Below are 26,879 nucleotides of genomic sequence, written 5' to 3' on the forward strand. Positions count from 1 at the left end.
AACCAATTGAAACCAAAGTGTCAGACCAAACTGTCAACTAATTATTTTATCTTTCACAGCAAAATTACCTTATCACCAATTAGTCATGTGTTAAAATGTTTGCAGTAGAAATGTATGTGGCAAAGATTTTTATGGTAGAGAAGCTTGTGGCAAAAATACTAGACACATACTCCTCCGTTACCCACAATAGAGAAAAAGAGCATCTTGCCCCTTTTTCTTAAACCTATAACACAATTGCAGTTCTGAAAATCTTGCCATTCAATGGAAAAAGAAACTTGGAATGCAAACCAAAAGAGGAGAATCAGTCAGTCAGTTCAGTCTCTCAGTCGTGTCCGACTCTTTGTGACCCCATGAACCGCAGCACGCCAGGTCTCCCTGTCTATCACCAACTCCCAGAAATTACTCAAACTCATGTCCATCGAGTCGGTGATGCCATCCAGTCATCTCATCCTCTGTCGTCCTCTTCTCCTCTTGCTCCCAATCCCTCCCAGCATCAGGGTGTTTTCTAACGAGTCAACTCTTCGCAAGAGGTGGCCAAAGTATTGGAGTTTCAGCTTCAGCATCAGTCCTTCCAATGAACACCCAAGACTGATCTCCTTTAGGATGGACTGGTTAGATCTCCTTGCAGTCCAAGGGACTCTCAAGAGTCTTCTCCAACACCACAGTTCAAGAGCATCAATTTTTCGGCACTCAGCTTTCTTCACAGTCCAACTTTCACATCCATCCATGACCACTGGAAAAACCATAGCCTTGAATAGACGGACCTTTGTTGGCAAAGTAATGTCTCTGCTTCTTAATATGTTATCTAAGTTGGTCATAACTTTCTTGCCAAGGAGTAAGCATCTTAATTTCATGGCTGCAGTCACCATCTGCAGTGATTTTGGAGCCAAAAAAATAAAGTCAGCCACTGTTTCCACTGTTTCCCCATCTATTTGCCATGAAGTAATGGGACCAGATGCCATGATCTTCGTTTTCTGAATGTTGAGCTTTAAGCCAACTTTTTCACTCTCCTCTTTCATTTTCATCAAGAGGAGAATACCTAGTGGAAATAAAAGGTTTCTTCCTAGGCCCTAAACAGCGACCTCTACTGTCTGCTTGTAGTTTCTCCTGAATCGTGCACTGAGGCTTACCCCATGGACTGTAGCCCACCAGGCTCCTCTGTCCATGGAATTTCCCAGGCAAAAATACTGGAGTGGGTTGTCATTTCTTACTGCAGGGGATCTTCCCAACCCAAGTATCAAACCTGCATCTTCTGCATTGATAGATGGATTCTCTACCACTGAGCCACCTAAGGATGGGGGGAGCCCCAGGTAGCCTTACAAAGAAGTATAGGCAGAAAGAATCCAAGGAAGACATCCACAGAAACAAGAGATTATCTTCCCTTCTACTTAGACCATCACTCCCAGCATTCTAATTTGGTCATACCCTTGGCACATGACCTAGGTCACCTCATGTTTTTCAGGAACGACTCCATATAACTGTGTGTGTATGTGTGCTGTGTGTGTGTGTGAATGTGTGTAAGACTGAGATAGATGTGAGTGAGTCAAGCAACAAGAGAAGCAAGAATAAGGGTATATGAGAGTTATACAAAGAAGGAGAAACAGGTCTTGGGATCTCCCTGGAAGGTTGGTTTGACTCTTTTACCACCAACCATTGCTCATTCATCAAAATATCTATCTAGGAAAAGTAATAATTTGTCTTAGAGACAAGAAGATTCTGCAGACCCACTAGTTGAGCAAACCTACATGTGGGCAGAGTCCTAATTGTTTAAAAAAATTGGTAATAATACACCTTCAGAAAAGCAAAATGTCTCTTTCATCTCTTCTTCTATATGTCTGCTTCCCTCTCTATTTACATTTGATCTGACCAAACAAATCAGTCAAGATGAAAATCTAAATATTCGAGAAACCTATTTGAGAAGCCACAAAGAAATTTTGTGTGTATGGGGTGGAGGGAAGGTGGGAGGAGAGATACATAAATGTTCTGATAGTAGCTTTGATACCAGAAGCAAATGTACTGAGTTTTTTTAAAAAATTAATTTCCCTGAAAAGAATTAGAGCAATTATAGGAAGAAAAGTCACACTTCTCCAGTGACTCACAGAGTCATCTGAAGTGTTTCATACATGGAGAAGGAGCATGAAAGGTTTTGGACATTCACTCCCCTACCCAGTATCCTAAGAATTTGCTACCTACAAATAGGTACCTACGTTATGGAATAGAAACTAACATTAGGTGGACTCTCTAGTATTTCCAAGCACTTTGCTAGGAACTTTCCTTTTTGTCATAAATGTTACCCCCTTAATTCCCACAATAATGTTACAAGGTAGCATTTGTTATATGCATTTCATAGATGAGAAAATTGAGACTCAGTAACAGAGCAAGGATTTTAATACATATTTTGTGTACTCTGACACTCAACTATAACCATAGTCAGATATAGTAAGCCCCCTCCATATAAATCTTCAGGTTGTGAACATTCAAAGATGCAAATGCAAATACGCCAGCTGTTTCACTGTACTACTGTACTTTTCAAACTACTGTTCTGTAAGATTTTAAATGTTTTATTTTTTGTGTTTTTTAATGTATTTGTGTGAAAACTATTATAAACCTATTACAGTATAGTATTCTATAGCCAATTGTACCTAAGGTAAATTTTTTGGACTTATGAACATACTCTCAGAACAGAGTATGTTCATATGTAGGGGACTGACTGTGTGTGAGAGTCTGTTTGAGTGTGTGTGTGTGTGTGTGTGTGTGTGTGCAGATCAGACACAAACATTTAACACTGACTATGCTTAGCAAATGCATTTTTCTACTTTGTGTTCTCACTAGGCAAGTGTTAATGCTCCATGTCTGGGTGTCCTGGCAGCAGAGCTTTCTCTTTTGTGTTCTCATTCTGATCCCTCAATCACACAACAGGCATTTGTGGGAATGTATCACCTCCTCTGCATTGCAAAGTGTCAGAGCGGTAAGATTCATCTTTTCTAAGGGTTACGAAGAATCTGTTCCTAATTATTCTACTGTGGGTTCCAAGGAGGTTCTACGTCTGTAGATTTCTAAATCCTGCCCCAAGATCTATAACTCCATTTATCAAAATGTATTTTTTAATCTTTTTTAGAAATATTTTTAAAATGTTATAGTTGCTTCTTCAATATTTATCCCTGGGTCGGGAATATCACCTGGAGAAGGAAACGGCAACCCACTCCAGTATTCTTGCCTGGAAAATTCCATGGACAGAGGAGCCTGGCTGGCTATAATCCATGAGGTCACAAAGAGTTGGACATGACTGAGTGACTTACACTTTCATACTTAGATTAGTGTCAGGGTGTTACTGGCAGGGACAGAAATGCTGGTGGAGGTAGGGAAGAAAGAGAAGAAAAACTACCAATGGGACTCTTAAAAAGAGGCATTATTTTTGTCTCTAATGGAACATCAAATAGAATTCTTGCTTCAGTGATGGGGAAATATTAGCCCAAGATGTAAATAAATGCTGCTCTGGTCTGCCTAAGAAAACATGAGAGCAAAACCTTATGGTATCAAACTATTTCCAAGTACTTAAACAGAGAACAGATTTACCCTCCCATAATAAACTGTTTAAAGACATCAGATGACAACAATGATTCCTGAGAGAAGAGAACAAATGAATAAATAAAGCAGAGTCTACAATTGATTGAGTTTACAGCCTAGAGTAAGTTTCTAGGCTGCAGCCCAGAAATGAGCAACCCAAGGGTCCCAAGTTAAAGAGACAGAATTGGGAATCCAGAAAGATCAAGATATCTAGAGCTCACATGGCAGAGTACCAGAAAGGAGTGAACAAAGGAGAGCTCCAGAGATCTGCAGAGTCCATTTAACTATTTAGCTATGTAAGGAAACTACCTGAGGTTTGTGGGGTGAGGGGGTAATACCCAAAATGGTTAAAGAGGTAAAAGCACTGAATTTCAAAAGACTGGGAATGGTGCCCATGCCTATAAGCTAGAATTTGAAACTTCATAATTCACAAGTAATAAAATAGATTACTCAAACAGATTTTGTCTCATCAGGAGGAAAAAATTATCCCTGAATTACTTTAGTGCCATTCAGTCCATCTGTGTTAGTTGCTCAGTTGTGTCTGACTTTTTGCAATCCCACAGACTGTAAGCCAGGCTCATCTGTCCATGAAATTCTCTAGGCAAGTATACTGGAGTGGGTAGCCATTCCTGTCTCCAGGGGATCTTCCTGACCCAAGATTTGAACCTGGGTCTCCTGCCTTACAGGCCGGAGATTCTTTACCATCTGAGCCACCAGAGGAAATGTGAAATGATACAACTTTGGAAAATAATTTGACAGTATCCTAAAAAGTCAAACACACATCTACCATATGATCCAGTCATTCCTCAGTCATTCCTAAAAGAAATGAAAGCAAATATCTACTCAAAGGCTTGTACATGAATGTTAACAGGATCTTTATTTTTAATAGCCAAAAACTGGAAACAACCAAATGTCCACCAGGAGGCATATGAATACATAGATGATGGTATATATGTACAATGGGGTAGTATTCATCACAGAGAAATCAATCAGGTATTGACAAATACAATAATGTGAATGAATTGCAAATAATTTTGCTGAATGAAAGATGCCAAGCAACAGAAGAGCAGCACATACTAAATCGCTCCACTTACATGAAATTAGAAAATACAAATGAAAGAATGCAGATCTGTGTGTATCTTTGAATCAGGAAGTGCTACAGTGTGTATCCAGTAGCAGGTTTGAGCAATTATGAAAGGACAGGAGGAAACTTCTGGAGGGACTAAATCTTTTTTATTGCAATAATTCTTTTATGGGCATATATATATATATGTATGTGTGTGTGTGTGTGTGTGTGTGTGTGTATAGTCATTTGTGGAAGTCGCTCAGTCATGTCCTTTCTGAAATACACTCAGACTCTTTGCAACCCCGTGAACTATAGTCCATAGAATTCTCTAGGCCAGAATATTGGAGTGGGTAGTCTTTCCCTTCAAGAACTTACCAAATTATACACTTAAATATGTTGCATATTGATTATATCTCTATAAAGCTGTTAGCAAACAAAAATTCAGTTAAAATCTACCTTCTCTAGAACTAAAGACATCTGTACCTGAAGCTTATTTGAGAGCTTTCCTCTTTGTTGCTATACCACTCCCTCAGTTTTTTGCAGAATGACTCCAACTCTGCTATTTTACCAATAGATTTTCCAACTTAGCAGTAGCTCTTCCATTGCACTAAACATTTGATGCATTTGATGGCCGAAATGTACTTGATACTTGGTCGACCTATTAAAATTATATATGTCCTCCATAGAGGTTTCTTTTAACACTTTATAAATTCTGGGCCAATGTAGTCATAATATTAATATATTATGTGACTAAACTTTCAGCAGAGAGCTAAACCTTCACAAAACTTTACATTCCCAGAATTGGGCAGGAAGAGGAAACTAGAAATAGCAATGTTATAGAAGGAACCAGTGATCAAATGAAAATCTTAAACTTTCTTCCTTAAAACAGAGGGTACTGCAAAAAGTAAAAATAAAAAGTATGATAAGCCTGAAAATCATTGTATCCAGCCTTCTTCCTCTGGTACAGAATTTCTACCCAAGAACTTGCAAAAAGACAAAAGTAAAATTGCTCAGGTAACTTAGCCCCCACTTTATCCTACAGCTTTTGTTTCATGTGTAAATTACTTTTAGTGGCAACTTATTTCAACAAAATTTATACTAATAGATTTTTCTCTTTTATTTAAATTAAATTAAGTAAAGCAAAGAGTAAATGATAGAGTATTTGGCTTCTTTATCTTCATCTGTTAATAAAAATTATGCCTATTATTCCAGAACATAGCAATTTACATTATTTACTAGATAATTCTTACAGAAAGCAAAATGAGGTAAGTGTTTCCTAATTGTTATGCTTCTTTTGGTTTGGCTAATAAGTTACTAAAGATGGGAAACTTCCGGTTTTCTAGAAAAATTAGTGAAGTCAGCAATTAAGAGGTTTTTCAATGCTATTATAATTTACTCAGAAAACATTAAAATAATTTGGTATATATTTTAAAAAACCTATTAAATTTTAAAAACTTCTTAACTTTAAGTGATAAACCTTTGCACTAAGTAAGTAATTTCTACATTGACCCAACCTTAGGGAAAATCATGAGACTCTACATCTCGATAGACTCCTTCACCTTCTTCAAACTGATATATGCTTATTCATATGCTTGTGAGGTCATCCAGCACAGGTGCCTGAATCATGCTGTCCAACTGATGCTCTTCTAGCTACACAGGAATCAACAGTTCAGCAAAACCAGCTGGAGAGGCCCTTCAGGCTAGCTTATCTCTTGAATTGAAGGGTCTTAGATTATCTCCTGAAACTACATATATAAAGCAATGCCTTGCCCTCCTACACTGAGGCAGATAGAATTGTAGGAGGGTGTGGAGATATGGAAGCAATACATCTCAAATAATACAATAAAAAAGACCACATAGATATCCTTAAATATGCATCTGCATAATGATGCATCTTTCCAAAATCAATCATTATTCTTAATCCACTTCCTCTCAGAAGTCACAAGCCTGGTTAACTATAAAGTTTTCTATTTACATGAAGAAACCAAGCATCCATCTAGGTTTACTAGAAAGTCCTTCTATATTCTTCCATTCTTAACTCCAGAGCCCTAGAATTGAAATCCTGAGACCCACGATTAGCTAGTGAGCCTAGCACTGGTAGCCTCCTCAGGGTCTGTCTCTTTCAAGTGGCTTATGAAGCTTACTATCTCTACTTCCAGCTTAGTGTCCTCTCATCTGACTTTAATGTCCATAAGACTGAGAAATCCAGGATTTGGGGAGGGTGCCCTGGGTCCTGTGTTCATGACCTCTATTACTCAGTTCCCAACTGTGAGATCAAAACAGGCCTAGGACAGTGCTGTGTGCAAGAGCAGTAGCTAAAAAATCCAGAGGTAGGGACTTTCAGAAGTAGATTGGGACAGGTGCGTAAGGAAATCTAAGGTTGTAGTAAGGAAACCAACAGGACCATTTGCAACAACAAAGTCCAGAGGATGCAAATAGGAGGATATGCATCAAGGTTTTCAGCTAAGAGAGCTAGATCACATTTTATAAGGGAGTCTATCATTTGATGTTCTCTACTGTCATATCTATACCTTTGTTACTGAGTCCAAGTTCATACTACTCACCACACAGTAGGCCAATAAATCAACAGACAAGGCGTTGGGATAAGAAATAGCAACATATTTGGAAAACCAGAAAACCCAAGAAGATGGTGGACTAGTATCCCAAAGAACCATCTTACTGGACTTAGAATTTAAGCTTCTTTTATATTAAAAATGGAGGAGGTGTGGCTGGTTGTTGGAAACTTATTGGTACTGGAATCCTTTGTTCCTTCAGCTATTCAGGTCGGTCTGGTCACAGTGCTCCTATAAACCTTCAGAAAGACAACTGTTATTTTCTTTTCTTCAACATTTAACCTCTATATGAGTGGAAATGTGTTATACTTTAAAGGTCAAGCCTGGGAGGCAGAACATTGAGAAAGGGCTAGTATGTATATCTCAGGCTATAGGCAACACTCTTTTACTATTTGAGACAAAAGTACAAAGCCAGCATTTCTAATCACAGGTTATGGAGCACAAAGGCTAGAGTTAAAGGAATAGATCCAATATGGAGTCAGGTTTGTTTTTCTCCATTCTGCCTTCACATGACAGAAACTTCTAACACTATCTCTAAGTTTCACTAGGAATTGCTCCTTCCACAACTCTTAATAGACACTAAGCTATTTTGTTGGATATCCGAACAAAATATCCTAAAAGAATATCCCCTCTTCAATGATGTTTTTTTAACTCAACATCTTGTATAATCAAATCTGATTTCTCAAAGTATAGCCAACTATGATATTCTGTTCACCTCACTAAGCCTTAGTGACCATCCTTTATCTATCATAGCTTTCCAAAAATACTATACCTCACCTGTCTGCTCAGTAGGAGGGAGCCTGGTGGTCATCAATTTTCAATTAGACCTCAGTCCTTCCCTACTGACCAGAAAGATGTATGCTCCATTCCTTTAATGGGGATGCTGAAAAGCTGGTATTGGCAATATTGAATATTTTTATATTTCAGAGAATTGCATACACACACACACACACACACAAAAGAAGTTTTGTATATATACATATACATTTAGAAAGGGAGAAAATGTGGTTCATTCATCTTTCTTAACTGAGAGATACATAGTACTGTGATTCTGTTCGCATTTTATGGTCCATGGATGTTCCTCCAACTTTAAAAAGAGATTGTTTGAATTGCAGTTGTTTGTCTCAATCATAGACATATGTGCCCTTTTTTCTCTTTCCACTTCTTGATGCTTCTCTGAAAAAGAGAAAAATTCACACCCTTCAATGGACCTTCCTTTCTTATCCTATCCTTTCCTTCGTCTTCTACAAATCATGCTTGTTTTGGATCTGAACAAGTGTATTTCCAAAGCTGAAGAACTTCACAATAGTTTTTAGTATTTGAATAGCTGAAATGGGGTTAAATCAATATTTTATAGTTGCTCTAAATTTTAATGCCATGGTTTTCCACTTCTCCCTGGCTTGCCCCAGAGCTGACTTATTCAGATGAAAATGTTTTAATTGCTTTAAAAATAAGATGAAAAATAAATATGATTAAGTTTGAATGACAGTCATCTTAATACTAACACAATGTAAAGTATAATTTTTAATATGTTTAATGGAGGAAGAGGCTGACAACAGCAAAGTTACCTAAGACCCACAAAAATCATGTAGCTGTCTTTATTTGTTGATACAAGTAAAGTCTGAGATCATGATTCTTCTTTTTGGTTTCAGAGTGTAGGAAAAACCTTATTGCCACCCTTGCTGACTGACTTTGTGTGGAGTCTCCTGATGAAACTCTCTGTACCTGATCAAACAACTGCTTCTGAGGCAGCAACCATACTGAAATTGACTCTGGAATGCAATGCCCATAAGGTCACCATGGTAAGATATTTCACAATGAGTGGAAGAGTGCAGAGTACATTCTCTAATGGGCTTTTTCTGCCTTTGTTATATGTCTACTTCTTTTCATATATATTTCTTACCATTGTTCATTATGTCACTTCAATTGAATGAAGGTTTTTGTGTGAAATAGTTCAAGCATACAGAAAAGTTTCAAAACTAGTGTAATGAACATCCAACCACCAATCATACCAAATTGTAACATTTTGCTATACTTGCTTCGAATTTTAAAGAAATACATTAACAACACTGAAATAGTACAACTATAATTGAAATACTCTGTGTAACCATTAAGGAAAGTTTTAAGAACCTTCAGTTTGCTGTAGGGCTGGCCACATATTTGTGGGTCCCAGTGCAAACTAAAATGTAGGACTTCTTATTCAAAACATAGAAAAAAGTAGTATTAAATGTACAAACATATGAAGCTACCCCTCCTCAATTTATCATGGTGTTATTTTCTAATTTAAAAAAAAAAACAAACTAAAATTTTAAAATTTAGGATGAATTCTGCAGTCCACCTTTATATTGTGCAATGCCAGTTATAGATGCAAATATAAGACCACACAACGTAACAAATACTACAATTCCTATTTCATAGCTTATGCATGCATATGCATTTTATTCTTACCGAAAGAGTTATAAACACTACACAAAACTAACTTAATTGTCTTTATTCAACTTCTTGTCATTCACACATTCTTTAACACTCTATCACCATCTTACTCATAAATAAGGAAAGATTGGAAGGAAAACAATTTATGGATTGCCACGTCTTTCTCTTTCTTCTGTGTTGTCATTTTCAGCCTAATTGATTGAAGCATCAATAAATGCTTATCTTATACCTGTTTTGATTTCCCCCTGAAGCCCTACACATTAATGTAGTCACTGGAATTCTATGGACTCAGGGCATTGTGAATGCTACCTCTGAAAGGGGCTACTGACTCACATTCTCGGGCCCATCTGGTGGCTCAGCTGGTAAAGAATCCACCTGCAATGCGGGAGACCTGGGTTTGATCCCTGGGTTGGGAAGATTCCTGGAGAAGGCAACGGCTACCCACTTCAGTATTCTGGGTTGGAGAATTCCATGAACTGTATAGTCCATGGGGTTGCAGAGTCAGACATGACTGAGCGACTTTCACTGACTCACATAATGTACTTATCTCCTCCATGTACACACAGGCTCCATTGTCCTTTGGGACTTCATTAAAAAACACAAGCTAAAGGAAAAACTTATTAAAAATTCAATATTAGTGACAGCAGAAGTTTAAACAAACTGAAGGACCTTCAGTATGTGGGGCCTTATGCAAATGCATAGGTCATATGCCCATTAAACCAGCTCTGATGGAGACATAAGGGCTGAACTCCCAGTTCCCGCTCTTGACATAGCAGTGTTACGTGATCATAGATAAACTGAGTGCTTGCACACAAATGCAGACAGCAGGAAAAAGGAAGTAATGCTTCTTACAAACTCCCATGCCAATATAGTCAGGAACATTCCAAAAGGCAAGCAGTGCAAAAGGGAAAGCTTGAGGGCAACAGTCATTTCCTTAACAAAATAAAGTTCTCCTCTCATGCAGTGAGGAAAGGAATCTAGGTAAAGCCATATCAGGTTGTAGAGAGGGAGAGAAGCCAAATAGAAAACTAGATGTGTAAAACCAGCCTGTTCTATAAAAACCATTAACTAGGGAGAAAAAATGAACAAACTGGGGTTTAGCAACATATTTCCCCAGCTCCCACAAACAATTGAACTAGTGAATACAGTGGATTCTTGCCTTGAACAGGGCTAGGTTCTAAAGTCAGTTATAAGGGAAAATCACATTAAAAATTTCCTGAAAATCTCCTAAATTTCAAATATAGTTTGTGGGCTTACAATTTCTAAATAAATCTAATCCAACATATCCTTCCTTGAGGATTGAAGAAAATCATCTTTTCTACAATTGAACATACAGTAACACGGCTGCCTTGTTTTAGGGGCATGCTGAATTTATAGTAGTAGGGGGAGGATGAGAAAAAAAAGCTCCAAACCTAATAGTTAAGAAATCTGTGGAGAACAATGGTTTATGTCTTCCATCTCATGTCCACCTTGGTAGGATGAATATTTTACAGTAAACACTTGTTTAGAGTAAAGGGTTGAATGTATGCTAAGTTGCTTCAGTCAATTCCAACCCTGCAATCCTATGGATTGTAGCCTGCTGGGCTCCTCTGTCCATGGGATTCTCCAGGCAATTATACTGGAGTGAGTTGCCATGCCCTCCTCCAGGGGATCTTCCCAACCCCAGGATTGAACCTGTGTCTCCTGAGACTCCTGCATTGCAGGTGGATTCTTCACTGTTGAGCTGCCAGGGAAGCCCCAGAGTAAAGGGTTATACACAGATAATTCAATTGTACACAAGGAAACTTCAATGGAATGTAAATTTATATCAACCAACTTTTCAGCTTATAGCCTCTGAGAAGCATTAGTGAAATCAGAAGCGAGGTGCTCTGGGTAGATTAAGCTTGATGTTGAATATACAACCCTTGGTTTGAGAAGAATTCCAGGTCTAGCTAAAACTCTCATTTAAAAGTGAACAGGGGTTGGAGACAAGATGGTGGAGTAGAGGGACCTGAGTTTGCCTCTTCTCACTAATGCACCAAAATCACAACTAGCTGCTGAACAACCATTGGCAAAAAGGACTGGAACCTACCAAAAAAGATACTCTACATCAAAGACACAAAGAAACCACAATGAAACAGTAGGAGGGGCACAGTACTGATATAATCAAATCCCATACCACTCAGGTGGGTAACCCACAAACCAGAAAATAATAATGTCACAGAAGTTCTCCCAGAAGTGAGAGCTCTGAGTCTCATGCCAGGCTCCCCAGCTTATGGGACCAGCATTAGGGGAAGGAGTCTTCAGAGTAGTTGTCTTTGAAGATCAGTAAGACTTGACTGCAGGAGGTCTGCAAGACTAAGAGAAACAGAGACATCTCTCTTGGAAGGCACACACAACTTTTTGTGTTTAACAGGATCCAGGATAAAAGCAGTTATTTTATAGAAGCCTGGGCTAGAACTACCTGCTGGTCTGGGAGGGTTTCCCAAGGAGGCAAGGAGAAGCTTTGGCTCTCTCTGGGGTCATAAAAGGTGGTGGTGGACATACTGGGGAGTGTTCATCTACATGAGTGAAATATCTTGTTTGGGTCTCTGGCACCAAGACCTGGGCCCAAGCAACAGCCTGTAGGCTTCAGTGCTGGGTTTTTCAGGTCAAACAACAGAGTGGGAACACAGCCACACCCATCAGCAGACAGGCTGCCTAAAGACTTCCTGAGCCCACAGCCACCAACAGATACGTCCCTTGACATGTCCCTGTCCACAAGAGAACCATGACCCATTTCAACCCACCAGAGGGCAGGCACCTACTCCTCCCTCCAGGAAGCCAGCACAAGCCTCTAATCCAGCCTCCCCCACCAGGGGGAAGACACTAGAGTAAGAAAATCATAATTCCACAGCCTGCAGAACTGAATGTGCAAACACAGGTCAGAAACTACCCAGAAACAGTTAGTTCCTGGCCACTGGGTAATAAGAGGGAAATGTACTGCTGTGATACATAGGACATCCCCTACAGAGGGCCACTTCTCCAAGGTTAAGAAACATACATAACTAATCTGCTACATGCATAAAAAGACAAATAGAAATTTAGAAAAAAGACTGAGAAATAGATGGCAAAGAAATGCTCCAGACAAAGGGACAAGATAAAACTTCAGAAGGACAACTAAGTGAAATGAAGTGGAAAAAGGCAATCTATCCAAGAAAGGAGTTCAGAGTAATGAACATAAAGATGATTCAAGAACTTGGGAAAAGAATGGATTCACAGAACAAGAAGTTACAAGAAGTTTTTATCAAGAATACACTCAGTTTAGTTCAGTTCAGTCACTCAGTTGTGTCAGACTCTTTGCCACCCCATGGACTGCAGCACGCCAGGCTTCCCTATCCATGACCAACTCCCGGTGTATGTTCAAACTCAGGTCCATCAAGTCAGTGATGCCATCCAACCATCTCATCCTCTGTCATCCCCTTCTGCTCCTGCCTTCAATCTTGTCCAGCATCAGGATCTTTTTTAATGAGTCAGTTCTTGACATCAGGTGGCCAAACTATTGGAGCTCCAGTTTCAGCATCAGTCTTTCCAATGAATATTCAGGACTGATTTCCTTTAGGATTGACTGGTTTGATCTCCTGGCAGCCCAGGGGACTCTCAATAGTCTTCTCCAACAACACAGTTCAAAAGCATCAGTTCTTCAGTGCTCAGCTTTCTTTGGGCATCCCTGCTGGCTCAAACAGTAAATAATCCACCTGCAATGTGGGAGACCAGAGTTCAATTCCTAGGTTAGGAAGATCCCCTGGAAAAGGAAAGCCTGCCCACTCCAGTATTCTTGCCTGGATAATTTCATGGACAAAGGAGCCTGGTGGGCCACAGTCCATGGGGCTACAAAGAGTCAGACACAACTGAGTGACTTTCACTTCACTTCATGTGCACTTGTGTATGTGTGTGTATGTATACAACTTGGGTTTCAAGAATACAATAACTGAAATGAAAAATACACTCAAAGGAATTAATGGCAAAATATGTGAGACAGAAGAATGAATCAGTGAGTTGGAAGACAGAGTATTGGAAATTACTGCTACAGAGCAGAATAAAGAAAATAGAATGAAAAGGAGTGAGGACAGTTTAAGAGACACCAACATTCACATTATAGATGTCCCAGAAGTAGAACAGGGAGAGAAAGAAGCTGAGAGAATATTTGAAGAGATAACAGCTGAAAATGTCCCTGACACAAGAAAGGAAACAATCACCTAAATTCAAGAAGCACAGAGAATCCCATACGGCACTAACCTAAGCAAGAACACACAGAGACACATTGTAATCAAATTGACAAAAATTAAAAACAGAGTGGAGAGGGAGGTGGGAGGGGGGATCGGGATGGGGAATGCGTGTAAATCTATGGCTGATTCATATCAATGTATGACAAAACCCACTGAAATGTTGTGAAGTAATTAGCCTCCAACTAATAAAAAAAAAATAAGATAATAATTAAAAAAAAAAAAAAGAAGTACAGGGAAAAGGGAAAAAAAAAACAAAAAACAGAGAAAACATTAAAAGCAACACAGAAAAAGCAACAAATAACATAACAAAGAAATCCCAAAGAGTTGATTTGTTAGCAGAAACTGCAGACCAAGAGGGAGTGGCATAATATATTTAAAGTGATAAAAGAGAAATGATCTCATTCAGATTTGATAGATAAATCAAAAGTTTTACATACAATCCATTTTCATTCCAATCCCTAAGAAAGGCAATGCCAAAGAATGATCAAACTACTGCACAATTGCACTCATCTCACACGCTAGTAAAGTAATGCTCAAAATTCTCCAAGCCAGCCTTCAGCATGAACTGAGAACTTCCAGATGTTCAAGCTGGTTTTAGAAAAGGCAGAGGAACCAGAGATCAAATTGCCAACATCCACTGGATCATCGAAAAAGCAAGAGAGTTCCAGAAAAACATCTGTTTCTGCTTTATTGACTACACCAAAGCCTTCGGCTGTGTGGGTCACAATAAACTGTGGAAAATTCTAAAGGAGATGGGCCTACCAGACCACCTGACCTGCCTCTTGAGAAACCTGTATGCAGGTCAGGAAGCAACAACTAGAACTGGACATGGAATAACAGACTGGTTCCAAATAGGAAAAGCAGTATGTCAAGGCTGTATATTGTCACCCTGCTTATTTAACTTATATGCAGAGTATATCATGAGAAACGCTGGGCTGGAAGAAGCACAAGCTGGAATCAAGATTGTGGGAGAAATATCAATAACCTCAGATATTCAGATGACACCACCCTTATGGCAGAAAGTGAAGAGGCACTAAAAAGCCTCTTGATGAAAGTGAAAGAGGAGAGTGAAAAAGTTGGCCTAAAGCTTAACATTCAGAAAACTAAGATCATGGCATCTGGTCCCATCACCTCATGGGAAATAGATGGGGAGACAGTGGAAACAGTGTCAGACTTTATTTTTGGGGGCTCCAAAATCACTGCAGATGGTGGTCGCAGCCATGAAATTAAAAGATACTTACTCCTTGGAAGGAAAGTTATCACCAACCTAGATAGCATATTCAAAAGCAGAGACATTACATTGCCAACAAAGGTCCGTCTAGTCAAGGCTATGGTTTTTCCAGTGGTCATGTATGGATGTGAGAGTTGGACTGTGAAGAAGGCTGAGTGCCGAAAAATTGATGCTTTTGAACTGTGGTGTTGGAGAAGACTCTTGAGAGTCCCTTGGACTGCAAGGAGATCCAACCAGTCCATCCTAAAGGAGATCAGTCCTGGGTGTTCATTGGAAGGACTGATGCTGAAGTTGAAACTCCAATACTTTGGCCACCTTATGCGAAGAGCTGACTCATTGGTAAAGACCCTGATGCTGGGAGGGATTGGGGGCAGGAGGAGAAGGGGACGACAGAGGATGAGATGTCTGGATGGCATCACCGACTCGATGGGCATGAGTTTGAGTAAACTCCGGGAGTTTGTGATGGACAGGGAGGCCTGGCGTGCTGCGATTCATGGGGTCGCGAAGAGTTGGACACACCTGAGCAACTGAACTGAACTGAACTTACGTACAAGCAAAAGCTATGAGAAATCAGCACCACCAAACCAGATTTACAGTAAATGCTAAAGAAGCTTCTCAAAATGGAAAAAAAGAGACTACAAGTAGAAACAAAAAAATTATGAAAGTGGTAGCTCACCAGTAAAGGCAAACAACAGTAAATGTAGGAAATTATCCACATACAAACATGACATCAAAATCAGTAATCATGAGAGAAGAAGAGTACAAATGCAGGATAATAAAAATGCATTTGAAATTAAGAGATCAGGAACTTAAAATAATCATGCACATATATATAGACTACTATTCCAAATAACATGGTAACCGCAAATCAAAAATTTGTAATGGTTATACACACAAAAAAGGTATCCAAACACAACACTAAAGATAGTCATTAAATCACAAAAAAAGAAAGGGAGGAAAATATCTACAAAAACAAATCCAAAACTATTAACAAAATGGCAATAAGAACCCACATATTGATAATTACCTTAAATATAAATGGAATAAATGCTCCAACCAAAAGACATAGATTGGCTGAATGGATACAAAAGTAGGACCCATATATATGCAGCCTACAAAAGACCTACTTAAGATCTAGATACATATACAGACAAAAGTGAGGTGATAGAAAAAGATATTCCATGCAAATAGAAATCAAAAGAGAGCTGAAGTAACAATATTTATCAGACAAAATAGACTTTAATATAAAGCCTGTTATCTGAGACAAAAAAGGACACTACAGAATGATTAAGGGATCAATCCAAGGAATAGAAATAACAGTTGTAAATTTCTATGTCCCCCCATCATAAGAGCACCTCAATATATCAGACAAACATCATCAAACACAAAAGGAGAAAATAACAATAACACAATCATAGTAGGAAAATTTAACATCCCACTTACATCAATGGACAGATCATCCAGACAAAAAAATCAGTAAAGAAATACAGGTGACACATAGACTAGATAGACTGAATTGATATTCAGATGGAACATTCCATCTGAAAGCAGCAGAATACACATTCTTTTCATGAGCACATAGAACAGTCTCCAGGATAGATCTGGGCCACAAAGCAAGCCTCATTAAATTCATAAAATTGAAATCACATCAAACATCTTTTCCAACTACAACACTATGTGATTAGAAATCAACTATAAGGGAAAAACTAAAAAGCACAAACACATGGAAGCTAAACAATATGCTACTAAACAACCAATGGATCACTAAGGAAATCAAAGAGGAAATAAATACCTAGAAACAAATGGAAATTAAAACAATGATCTAAAACCCATAGGATGCAGCAGAAGCAGTTGTAAGACCTAAGTTAAAGTGATACAAGCTTATCAAAAAACAAGAAAAATCCCAGATAAACAGCCTAACTTACACCTAAGCAACTAGAGAAATAACCAAAAATTTCAGAGTTAGTAGGAGAAAAGAACTCATAAAGATCAGAGGAGAAATAAATGAAATAAAGACCAAGGAAAGAAAAGATGAATAAAAATAAAAGATGGTTCTTTGAAAATATTTCAAAAAGTGATAAACCTTTAGCCAGACTCATAAAGAAAAAAAAAAAAAAAAAAAGGAGAGGACCCAAATCAATAAAACTAGAAATGAAAATGGAAAAGTTACAATGGACAAAACAGAATAACAAAGGATCATACTACTTCTAGAAGCAACTATACACCCCAAAAATGGACAATATAGAAGAAATGGACAAACTCTCAGAAAGGTACAATTCCCCAAGACTGAACCAGGAAGAAATAGAAAATATGAACAGACTAATAGCAAGTTCTGAAATTTAAACTGTGATTTTAAAATTCCCAACAAGCAAAAGTTCCAGAATGGGTGGCTTCACAGGCAAATTCTACCAAATATTTAGAGAAAACATCTATACTATACTAAACATCTATGCTGCTAACATCTACACTAAACATCTATACTACTAAAACTGTTCCCAAAAATTGCAGAGGAAGGAATACTTCGGAACTAATTCTATGATGCCATCATCACCCTGATACCAAAACCAGACAAAATTACCACAAAAAAGAAAATTACACACCAATATCACAGATGATCATAGACATAAAGATCCTCAACAAAATGTTAGCAAACCAAATCCAAAAATACACTAAAAGGATCATATACCATGGTCAAGTGGGATTTACCCAACAGATGCAAGGATTTTACAAAATCTGCAAATCAATCATAGTGTGATATAACATATTAAAAATTGAAGAACAAATCCATATGATCATTACAACAGATGCAGAAAAATCTTTTGATAAAATTCAACATCCATTTATGATAAAAACTCTTCAGAGAGTGGGCACAGAGGGAACATACCTCAACATAATAAAGACCATATATGACAAACCCACATCTAACGTAATACTCAATGGTGAAAAGTTGAAGGCATTTCCTCTAAGAGCAGTAACAAGACAGTTAAACACCACTTTCATTAAACATAGTTTCGGAAGTCCTATTCACAGTAATCAGAGAAGAAAAACAAATAAAGGGAATCCAATTGGAAAGGAAGAAGTAAAACTGTTAGTGTTTGCAGATGATGTAATACTATACATTGAAAATCCTTAAGATGCTACCAGAAAACTACTAAAACTCATCAATGAATTCGGTAAAGTTGCAGGATGAAAAATTAATATGGAGAACTATGTTGCATTTCTATAAACTAACCATAAAAGATTAGAAAAAGAAATCAAGGAAACAATCACATTTACCATCACATCAAAAAGAATAAAATAAACCTATGTAACATGGTCCACAGGAGAAAGGAATGGCAAACCACTTCAGCATTCTTGCCTTCGGAACCCCATGAACAGCATTAGAAGGCAAAAGACAGGACGTTGAAAGAAGAGCTCCACAAGTCGGTAGGTGTCCAGTATGCTAGGGGAGATCAGTGGAGAAGTAAATCCAGAAAGAATGAAGAGACGGAGTCAAAGCAAAGACAACACCCAGTTGTGGATGTGACTGGTGTTGGAAGCAAAGCTCGATGCTATAAAGAGCAATCTTGTATAGGAACCTGGAATGTTAGGTCCATGAATCAAGGCAAATTGGAAGTGGTCAAACAGGAGCTGGCAAGAGTGAACATCAACATTTTAGGAATCAGTGAACTAAAATGAACTGGAATGTGTGAATTTAACTCAAATGACCATTAAATCTACTACTGTGGGCAAGACTCCCTTAGAAGAAATGGAGTCACCATGATAGTAAACAAAAGAGTACAAAATGCAGTACTTGGATACAGTCTCAAAAACGACAATGATCTCTTTTTGTTTCCAGGGAAACCATTCAATATCACGGTAATCCAAGTCTATGCCCTGACCAGTAATGCTGAAGAAGCTGAAGACCTACAAGACCTTCTAGGACTAACACCCAAAAAAAGATGTCCTTTACATTGTGGGGGACTGGAATTCAAAAGTAGGAAGTCAAGAGATACCTGGAATAACAGGCAAATTTGGCCTTGGCGTACAAAACAAAGCAGGGCAAAGTCTAATAGCGTTTTGTCAAGAGAATGCACTGGTCATAGCAAACACACTCTTCCAAAAACACAAGAGAAGATTCTACACATGGACATCACCCGATGGTCAACACTGAAATCAGATTGATTATATTCTTTGCAGCCAAAGACGGAGAAGCTCTATACAGTCATCAAAAACAAGACCAAGAGCTGACTGTGGCTCAGATCATGAACTCCTTATTGCCAAACTCAGACTTAAATTGAAGAAAGTAGGGAAAACCACTAGACCATTCAGGTATGATCTAAATGAAATCCCTAATGATTATACAGTGGAAGTGAAAAATAGATTCAAGGAATTCGATCTGATAGAGTGCCTGAAGACCTATGGACAGAGGTTCATGACATTGTACAGGAGACAGTGATCAAGACCATCCCCAAGAAAAAGAAATGTAAAAAGGCAAAATGGTTATCTGAAGAAGTCTTACAAATAGCTGTGAAAAGAAGAGAAGTAAAAGGCAAAGGAGAAAAGGAAAGATATACCCATTTGAATGCAGAGTTCCAAAGAATAGCAAGGAGAGATAAGAAAGCCTTCCTCAGTCATCAGTGCAAAGAAATAGAGAAAAACAACAGAATGGGAAAGACTAGAGATCTCTTCAAGAAAATTAGAGATATCAAGGGAACATTCCATGCAAAGATGGGCTCAATAAAGGACGGAAATGGTATGGACCTAACAGAAGCAGAAGATATTAAGAAGAGGGGGCAAAAATACACAGAAGAACTGTACAAAAAAGATCTTCACGACCCTGATAACCATGAAGATGTGATCACTCACTTACAGCCAGACATCTTGGAATGAGAAGTCAAGCAGGCCTTAGGAAGCATCACTACAAACAAAGCAAGTGGAGGCGACGGAATTCCACTTGAGCTATTTCAAATCCTAAAAGATGATGCCGTGAAAGTGCTGTACTCAATATGCCAGCAAATTTGGAAAACTCAGCAGTGGCCACAGGACTGGAAAAGCTCAGTTTTCCTTCCAATCCCAAAGAAAGACAATTCCAAAGAATGGTCAAACTACCACACAATTGCACTCAACTTACATGCTAACAAAGTAATGCTCAAAATTCTCCAAGCCAGGCTTCAATAATACATGAACAGTGAACTTCCAGATGGATTCAGTGAACTTCAATCTGAATTTAGAAAAGGCAGAGGAACCAGAGATCAAACTGCCAACATCCGTTTGATCATCAAAAAAAAAAACAAGAGAGTTCCAGGAAAACATATACTTCTGTTTTATTGACTACACCAAAGCCTTTGACTGTGTGGATCACAACAAACTGTGGAAAATTCTTCAAGAGATAGGAATACCGAGAGTTGGACTATAAAGAAACCTGAGTGCCGAAGAATTGATGCTTTTGAACTGTGGTGCTGGAGAAGACTCCTGAGAGTCCCTTGGACTGCAAGGAGATCCAACCAGTCCATCCTAAAGCAGATCAGTCCTGGGTGTTCATTGGAAGGACTGATGCTGAAGCTGAAACTCCAATACTTTGGCCACCGGATGCAAAGTATTGACTCATTGGAAAAGACCCTGATGCTGGGCAAGATGAAGGCAGGAGGAGAAGGGGATGACAGGGGATGAGACGGTTTAATGGCATCACTGACTCGATGGACATGAGTTTGAGTAAGCTCCGAGATTGGTGATGGACAGGGAAGACTGGCATGCTGCTATCTATGAGGTCGCAAAGAGTCAGACATGACTGAGCAACTGAACTGAACTGAACTAAATATAGGGAGGCAAAAGACCTATGCAGAAAAGACCTATGTAGAAAGCAACTGAACTGAACTGAACTAAATATAGGGAGGCAAAAGACCTATGTAGAAAAACTTTAAGATGTTGGTGTTAAAACTGAAGATGACACAAAGGGAAGGAAAGCTATACCACATTCTTGTATTGGAGCAGTATTGTTAAAACACTAGGTTGAGACTTCTTTGGTGGTCCAGTGGTTCAAAATATACCTGCCAATGAAGGGGACACGGTTATGATCCCTGGTCCAGAAAGATCCCACATGTGGCACAATTAAGCCCATGCACCACAACTCTCTGAACCTGTACTCTAGAACCCATGCTTTTACAGCCCACCCTCCACACAAGAGAAACCACTACAGTAAGAAGTCCATGCACTGCAATGAAGTGTAGCCCCTGCTCAGCACAATTAGAGCCCCACATGCAGTAACAAAGACATAATATAGCCAAAAATAAATAAATACACTTTTCACAAAAATGAGTAGACTACCCAAAACAGTGTACACATCCAATGGAGTCTCTATCAAATTACCGATGGCATTTTTCTCAGAACTAGAACAAAAAATTTTTAAATTTATATGGAAACACAAAAGACCCCCACATACCCAAAACAATCTGGAGAAAGAAGAATGGACCTAAAGGAATCACACGTCTTTACTTCAAACTATATTACAAAACTACAGTAATCAAAATAGTATGGTACTGGCAACAGAAACAGATACATAGATCAATGGAACAACACAGAAAGCCCAGAAATGATCCCACACACCTACGGTCAATGAATCTACAACAAAGAAAATAATACACAATGGAGAAAAGACAATCTCTTCAAGTTGTGCTCAGAAAATTGAACAGCTACATGTAAAATAATAATATTAGAACATTTCTAACACCATATATTAAAAATAAACTCAAAATGGATTAAAGACTTAAATGTAAGACCAGATACTATAAAAATACTAGAGAAAAACATAGGCAGAACATTCTTTATGTAAATCTCAACAATATCTTTTTGGATCCATCTCCTAGATGGCATAATACTATACACTAAAAATAAAAATGTATATAATGTAAAAACGGAAATAAAAACAAAAATAGACAAATGGGACCTAATTAAACTTAAAAGCTTTTGCACAGCAAAGGAAACCATAAGCAGAACAAAATGCAACCTATATAATGGGAGAAAACATTTGCAGATGATACAACCAACAAGAGATTCATTTCCAAACTATACAAACAGCTCATACAATTCAATACAAGAAAACAAGTAACCCAATCAAAAAAAGTACATGGAATGATGCTTAATATCACTATTAGAGAAATGCAAATGAAAACTATAATAAGATAACACCTCACACCTGTCAGAATGGCCATCATCAAATAGTCTACAAATAATCAATTTGGAGAGGGTGTGGAGAAAGAGGAACCCTTCTCCATTGTTGGGAATGTAAATTGGTACAACCAGCATGGAGAACAGTATAGAGATTCCCTAAAAGGCTAAAAATAGAGCTACCATCAGATTATTCAGCCATTAAAAAAAAAAAAATGAAACAATGCCATTTGCAGTGATATGGATGGACCTAGAGATTATCACACTAAGTGAAGTAAGCCAGATAACAAAGATAAATAACATATAAAGTGAAAGTGAAAGTCGCTCAGTCGTGTCCGACTCTTTGTGACCCCATGGACTATACAGTCCATGGAATTCTCTAGGCCAGAATACTGGAGTGGGTAGACTTTCCCTTCTCCAGGGGATCTTCCCAACCCAGGAATTGAACCAGGGTTTCCTGAATTGCAGATGGATTCTTTACCAGCTGAGCTAACAGGGAAGCCCATGTATATAAACTAACACAACATTGCAAATCAACTATATTTCAATAATGCTTTTAAAAAAGGTAAAGCCATAAAACAAGAGAAAAAGGTGAATGAAAATGGGAAAAATAAAACTAACACAAAGCCTATAAAGAGAACTTGCAAGATTATAACTCATTGTTTACCATTCTAGGCCATTACACTAACACATAGTTCATTTCTTCAAAAAACAGATGCATGTCTTCTTTAACTGTCAAAATGTCTTTGGAAGTGTATTGTTCCATTATTATTCTATTCCATTATCTTGACTTGCTTTTTAAAGGACTCAAGTTATACATATGCTTTCTGAATTGAGCTTATACGCTTTACCTAATAAAGTCTACCCAACCAAAATAAACCTTTCTTTAAAAATGGCTTTTCTCCTATTACCCATAAATGCATAGACTGGGAGGCTGCCAGAATGGTAGAATAGGAGGGCCCTGAGCTCAAAAAGGCACACCAAAATTGCAATTATTTACAGAGCAACTATTGATGAGAAAGACTAGGAAACTAGCAGAAAAACAAATCTACAACTAAAGAACTAAAGAAGGAAGCACAATAAGATGGGCAGGAAGTGCAGAGACACTATACAGTCAATATCTATACCCCCAGGTCGGAGACCCATGAAGCAGAGGAGAATCACAATTTCAGAGGTTCTGCCCAAGAAGTAAGGCATCTAAACTCCACATTGGGCTACCCAGCCTGGGGGTCCTGCACCAGAAAGATGAACCCCCAGAATATCTGATTTTGAAGGCCTCTGAGCCTTGCTTTCAGGAGAGTCAGAGGGCTGTAAGAAAAAAAGACTTCACTTTTAAAGCATACACGGTAAAACTCATATGCTCGAAGACCCAGGGCAGAAGCAGTAATTGAGAAAGACCGTGGATCAAACACACTGATCTTGGAGAGCCTCCTAGAGAGACAGGAGGCAACTTGGACTCACCTGGAGACATAGACTCTAGTAAGTAATGAGGATGAAAGTTACAGTGTGGCAAACATAGCCAAGAATAAGGTAATATCTTCACACAATGACAGACGAGAAATTTATATGGTGAACATTTTATAACATATAGAAATATGGAATCACTATGTTGTATGCCAAGAACTAAGGAAGTGTTGTAGGTCAATTATATTTCAAAACAAATTAAATTCATAGAAAAGGAGATAGGATTTGTGGCTTGCCAGAGGCTGGTGGGAGGGGTAATTTCCAGTTAGAAGATAAATAAGTACTAGGGATATAAGGCACATCATGATAAATGTAATTAACACTGCTGTATATTATATATGGAATTTGTTGAGAGTAAATTCTAAGAGTTCTTCACCAGAAAATATTTTTTCTTTTCCTTACATTTTGCGTGATGGATGTATGCTAAATTTATTGTGGTAATCATTTCATGATGTATGGACATCAAATCATTATGCTATATGCTTTAAACTTATACAATGCTTTATGTCAATTATGATCTCAATAAAACTTGAAGGCAGTGACTCTCATGGAGGCGGCGACTGTCAGGGAGGCAGCAAGCACGAGATGTGTCTGTTGCCCTCATTAGGTTTAATTACCCAGTTGGATCATGGTCATATCTTAGTCTCTCAAAGTGCTCTAGCAATTGTCAGGGGTTTACATGAAGTGACCATGGGTGTATCAAACTACAAAACTGTATGGAAACTGTATCAAAGTTGCACATGTTTCTAAAATGAAAAGGCTCTCATATTCTCCTCACTCTGCACTTTGCTGTTGGTGTGACAAGGCATTTAAAGATGTTCCTGGCATTTTTTTTTTTTTTTTTAATTTGTAAGGTGGTGGGTTAACTTTATGGTCATTGGCTAGAAATCCCAAGTTCTCAACTGTACATATCTATAGCTTGTAAAAAGAACAAAGCAACCGAGATACACTCTTAATGGTCCTTGCTTGGTGTGGAGGCTGTTGGGCAGTGCCGTCCAGAGGGGCCGTTGTTCAGGGCATGCACTGTGGAACCGGACCTGTGGACACTGAAGTGGGCATCCAAGGTTGTCTCGTTTTTGTATATAGTGACATAGCATCCCACTGCCATTATTAGCTGTGGAGAGGAGAGGGTCAGCTGGAATGAGAATTGTTTTGGATCATTTTTCATTGAAGTGCTTCCCTTGTGGCTCAGCTGGTAAAGAATCCGTCTGCAATGCAGGAGACCTGGGTTTGATCCCTGGGTTGGGAAGATCCCTTGGAGAAGGGAAAGGCTACCCACTCCAGTATTCTGGCCTAGAGAATTCTATGGAGTATATAGTCCACAGGTTTTCACAAAGAGTCAGACGCGACTGAGTGACTTTCACTGAAGTATAGTAGTTTTAAACTTTTTTAAACAAACCATAGAACTCTGCATTGTCAACAAAGCCAAGAGCCACTGCACCGATGAAAATTCAAGAACCTTCTGTACCAAACATGATCTGCAATGTCCTATTAATTTTTTTTGTATGTTTGGAGTACTTAAATGTTTTTGAAATCAAATAAACAGTATTACATGTTTTAAAAACTTCAAGGAAAAAAATAAATGCATGTTAATTTCTCATGCAAATAATCATTTCATTGTGTAAAAAAGCACATAAATATGCTTTCCATTGGTGCTTATTTGTGTGTTAGTTGCTGCCTTGGTCATTCTGAGAAGGACTAAATTCTTATGTCTAAGAAATGTTTGGTTTATAAGTGCCTAGGGAACAAAAGACTCTAATTGGCCTGTGAAATTGCTTTTACAGGTGTCTAAAATTGTGGATACTATTTATAAGCAATTGTGTGGAGATGATTCTCCCATTTTGAGGGAAGCTATGTTGCGGGTCATCACTTTGTTGACACGTACTTCACCAAAGAAAGTCATCTTTCAGCTTATGGACTACCCAGTACCAGCAGATGAGTAAGGCCCCTCACGCTCCTTCCTCAGGGTTTGCTCAGTCTTGAGAGTCAGAAAGAGTGGGGCAGGTCAGATCTCCTTTCTTTCTTTCCTGAAAGATAATGTCTAGTTTTACACCACATGGGATGATTGTAAGGCTTAACTAAGATCATATACAGTATGTATAGCTTCATAAAATATGTGACACACAGTAGACAATCAAGAAATGATCATTGTTATTATTTATTCAAGGCTTTAATTGTGTTCTGTTGTGTATCCCACATTGAAAAACCTCTCCTCAAAGTAATAATGGTTTTTTCCCCATATGTGATAGAATTCATAGTGAGATTTTATTTTTTCATTTATGAAGGACAGACCTAAGATATTTCCACCCACCAATAAAATAATAAAACAAAAAAATTCCCAGGTATAGTTGGGAGTCCCCTGTCCCTTAACTGTTTACTTGAAATTCATGATCCAGGATCAGAAGAAATATTTAAGAAGAAAACATGTTAATGTGAGCCTACGTGACTTTATGAATCTGACAGCCAAATTAGAAGAGCTTATTAAATCACATTACTCCATTTCTATAGCTCATACATTGGAAGGGAAGGTATTACTTCTCTATTACAGTGTAAAAGGCAGGAAGTTACATTATGGAAAGAATTCAGGCCTTGGAAACAAATTGACCCTTATATCCTGTGTAACATCATGTAAGTTTCATAAACATCATGATCCTCAATTTCCTAATCTGTGACATGAGAAAACTTTTTATCTGTGAAGCTGTTACATGGATTAAATTAGTTAATGTCTATAAGAGGGCAATTAAATTAACAAAATGCTAAACCAATTTTGTTGATTTTTTTCAACAAGCCAACCAAGTTTATTGGTTTTTTGTTGGTTGTTCTTGTTGTTGTTGACTTTTTTCAACTGAGAGATTGCATTTTTTTAAGGAAGCTTAAATTCACAAAGTATTTTACTACTTAGGAAATTCCTGAAAAGTAAAAATATTCATAAGACTCAGTGTTTTCTTATTTAGGTAGGAACTGAGTACCCACTGTGTGTAAAGTATTCGCAGCCTTCAAGCATTTTGTTGAGGAGATTGAATATACCCACATGAATGTAAGATAAAAGCTGCCAATGAGTCCATCATGAACAGTATGAATTGAGAAGGTACAGAAGGCAAACATAATTAGAATTAGATGAACTTTATTAAATTGGTCACCAGCAGGTCTTG

General features: G+C 38.2%; 1 protein-coding gene across 1 annotated transcript in view; it reads left to right on the forward strand.

The window, feature by feature from the left end:
• The window catches only part of MROH9 (maestro heat like repeat family member 9), a 135,165-nt gene that overhangs the window by 74,387 nt on the left and 33,899 nt on the right, over nucleotides 1-26,879 (forward strand). Inside the window, exons 7-10 of the mRNA XM_061159770.1 lie at nucleotides 2,833-2,968; nucleotides 5,523-5,647; nucleotides 8,859-9,008; nucleotides 25,512-25,666. Coding sequence (XP_061015753.1) covers nucleotides 2,833-2,968; nucleotides 5,523-5,647; nucleotides 8,859-9,008; nucleotides 25,512-25,666 — 566 coding nt within the window. The remainder of the gene's footprint in view (nucleotides 1-2,832; nucleotides 2,969-5,522; nucleotides 5,648-8,858; nucleotides 9,009-25,511; nucleotides 25,667-26,879) is intronic.

This window comes from Dama dama, chromosome 14 (genome assembly GCF_033118175.1).
Source record: "Dama dama isolate Ldn47 chromosome 14, ASM3311817v1, whole genome shotgun sequence".
Classification (NCBI taxonomy): Eukaryota; Metazoa; Chordata; class Mammalia; order Artiodactyla; family Cervidae; genus Dama; species Dama dama.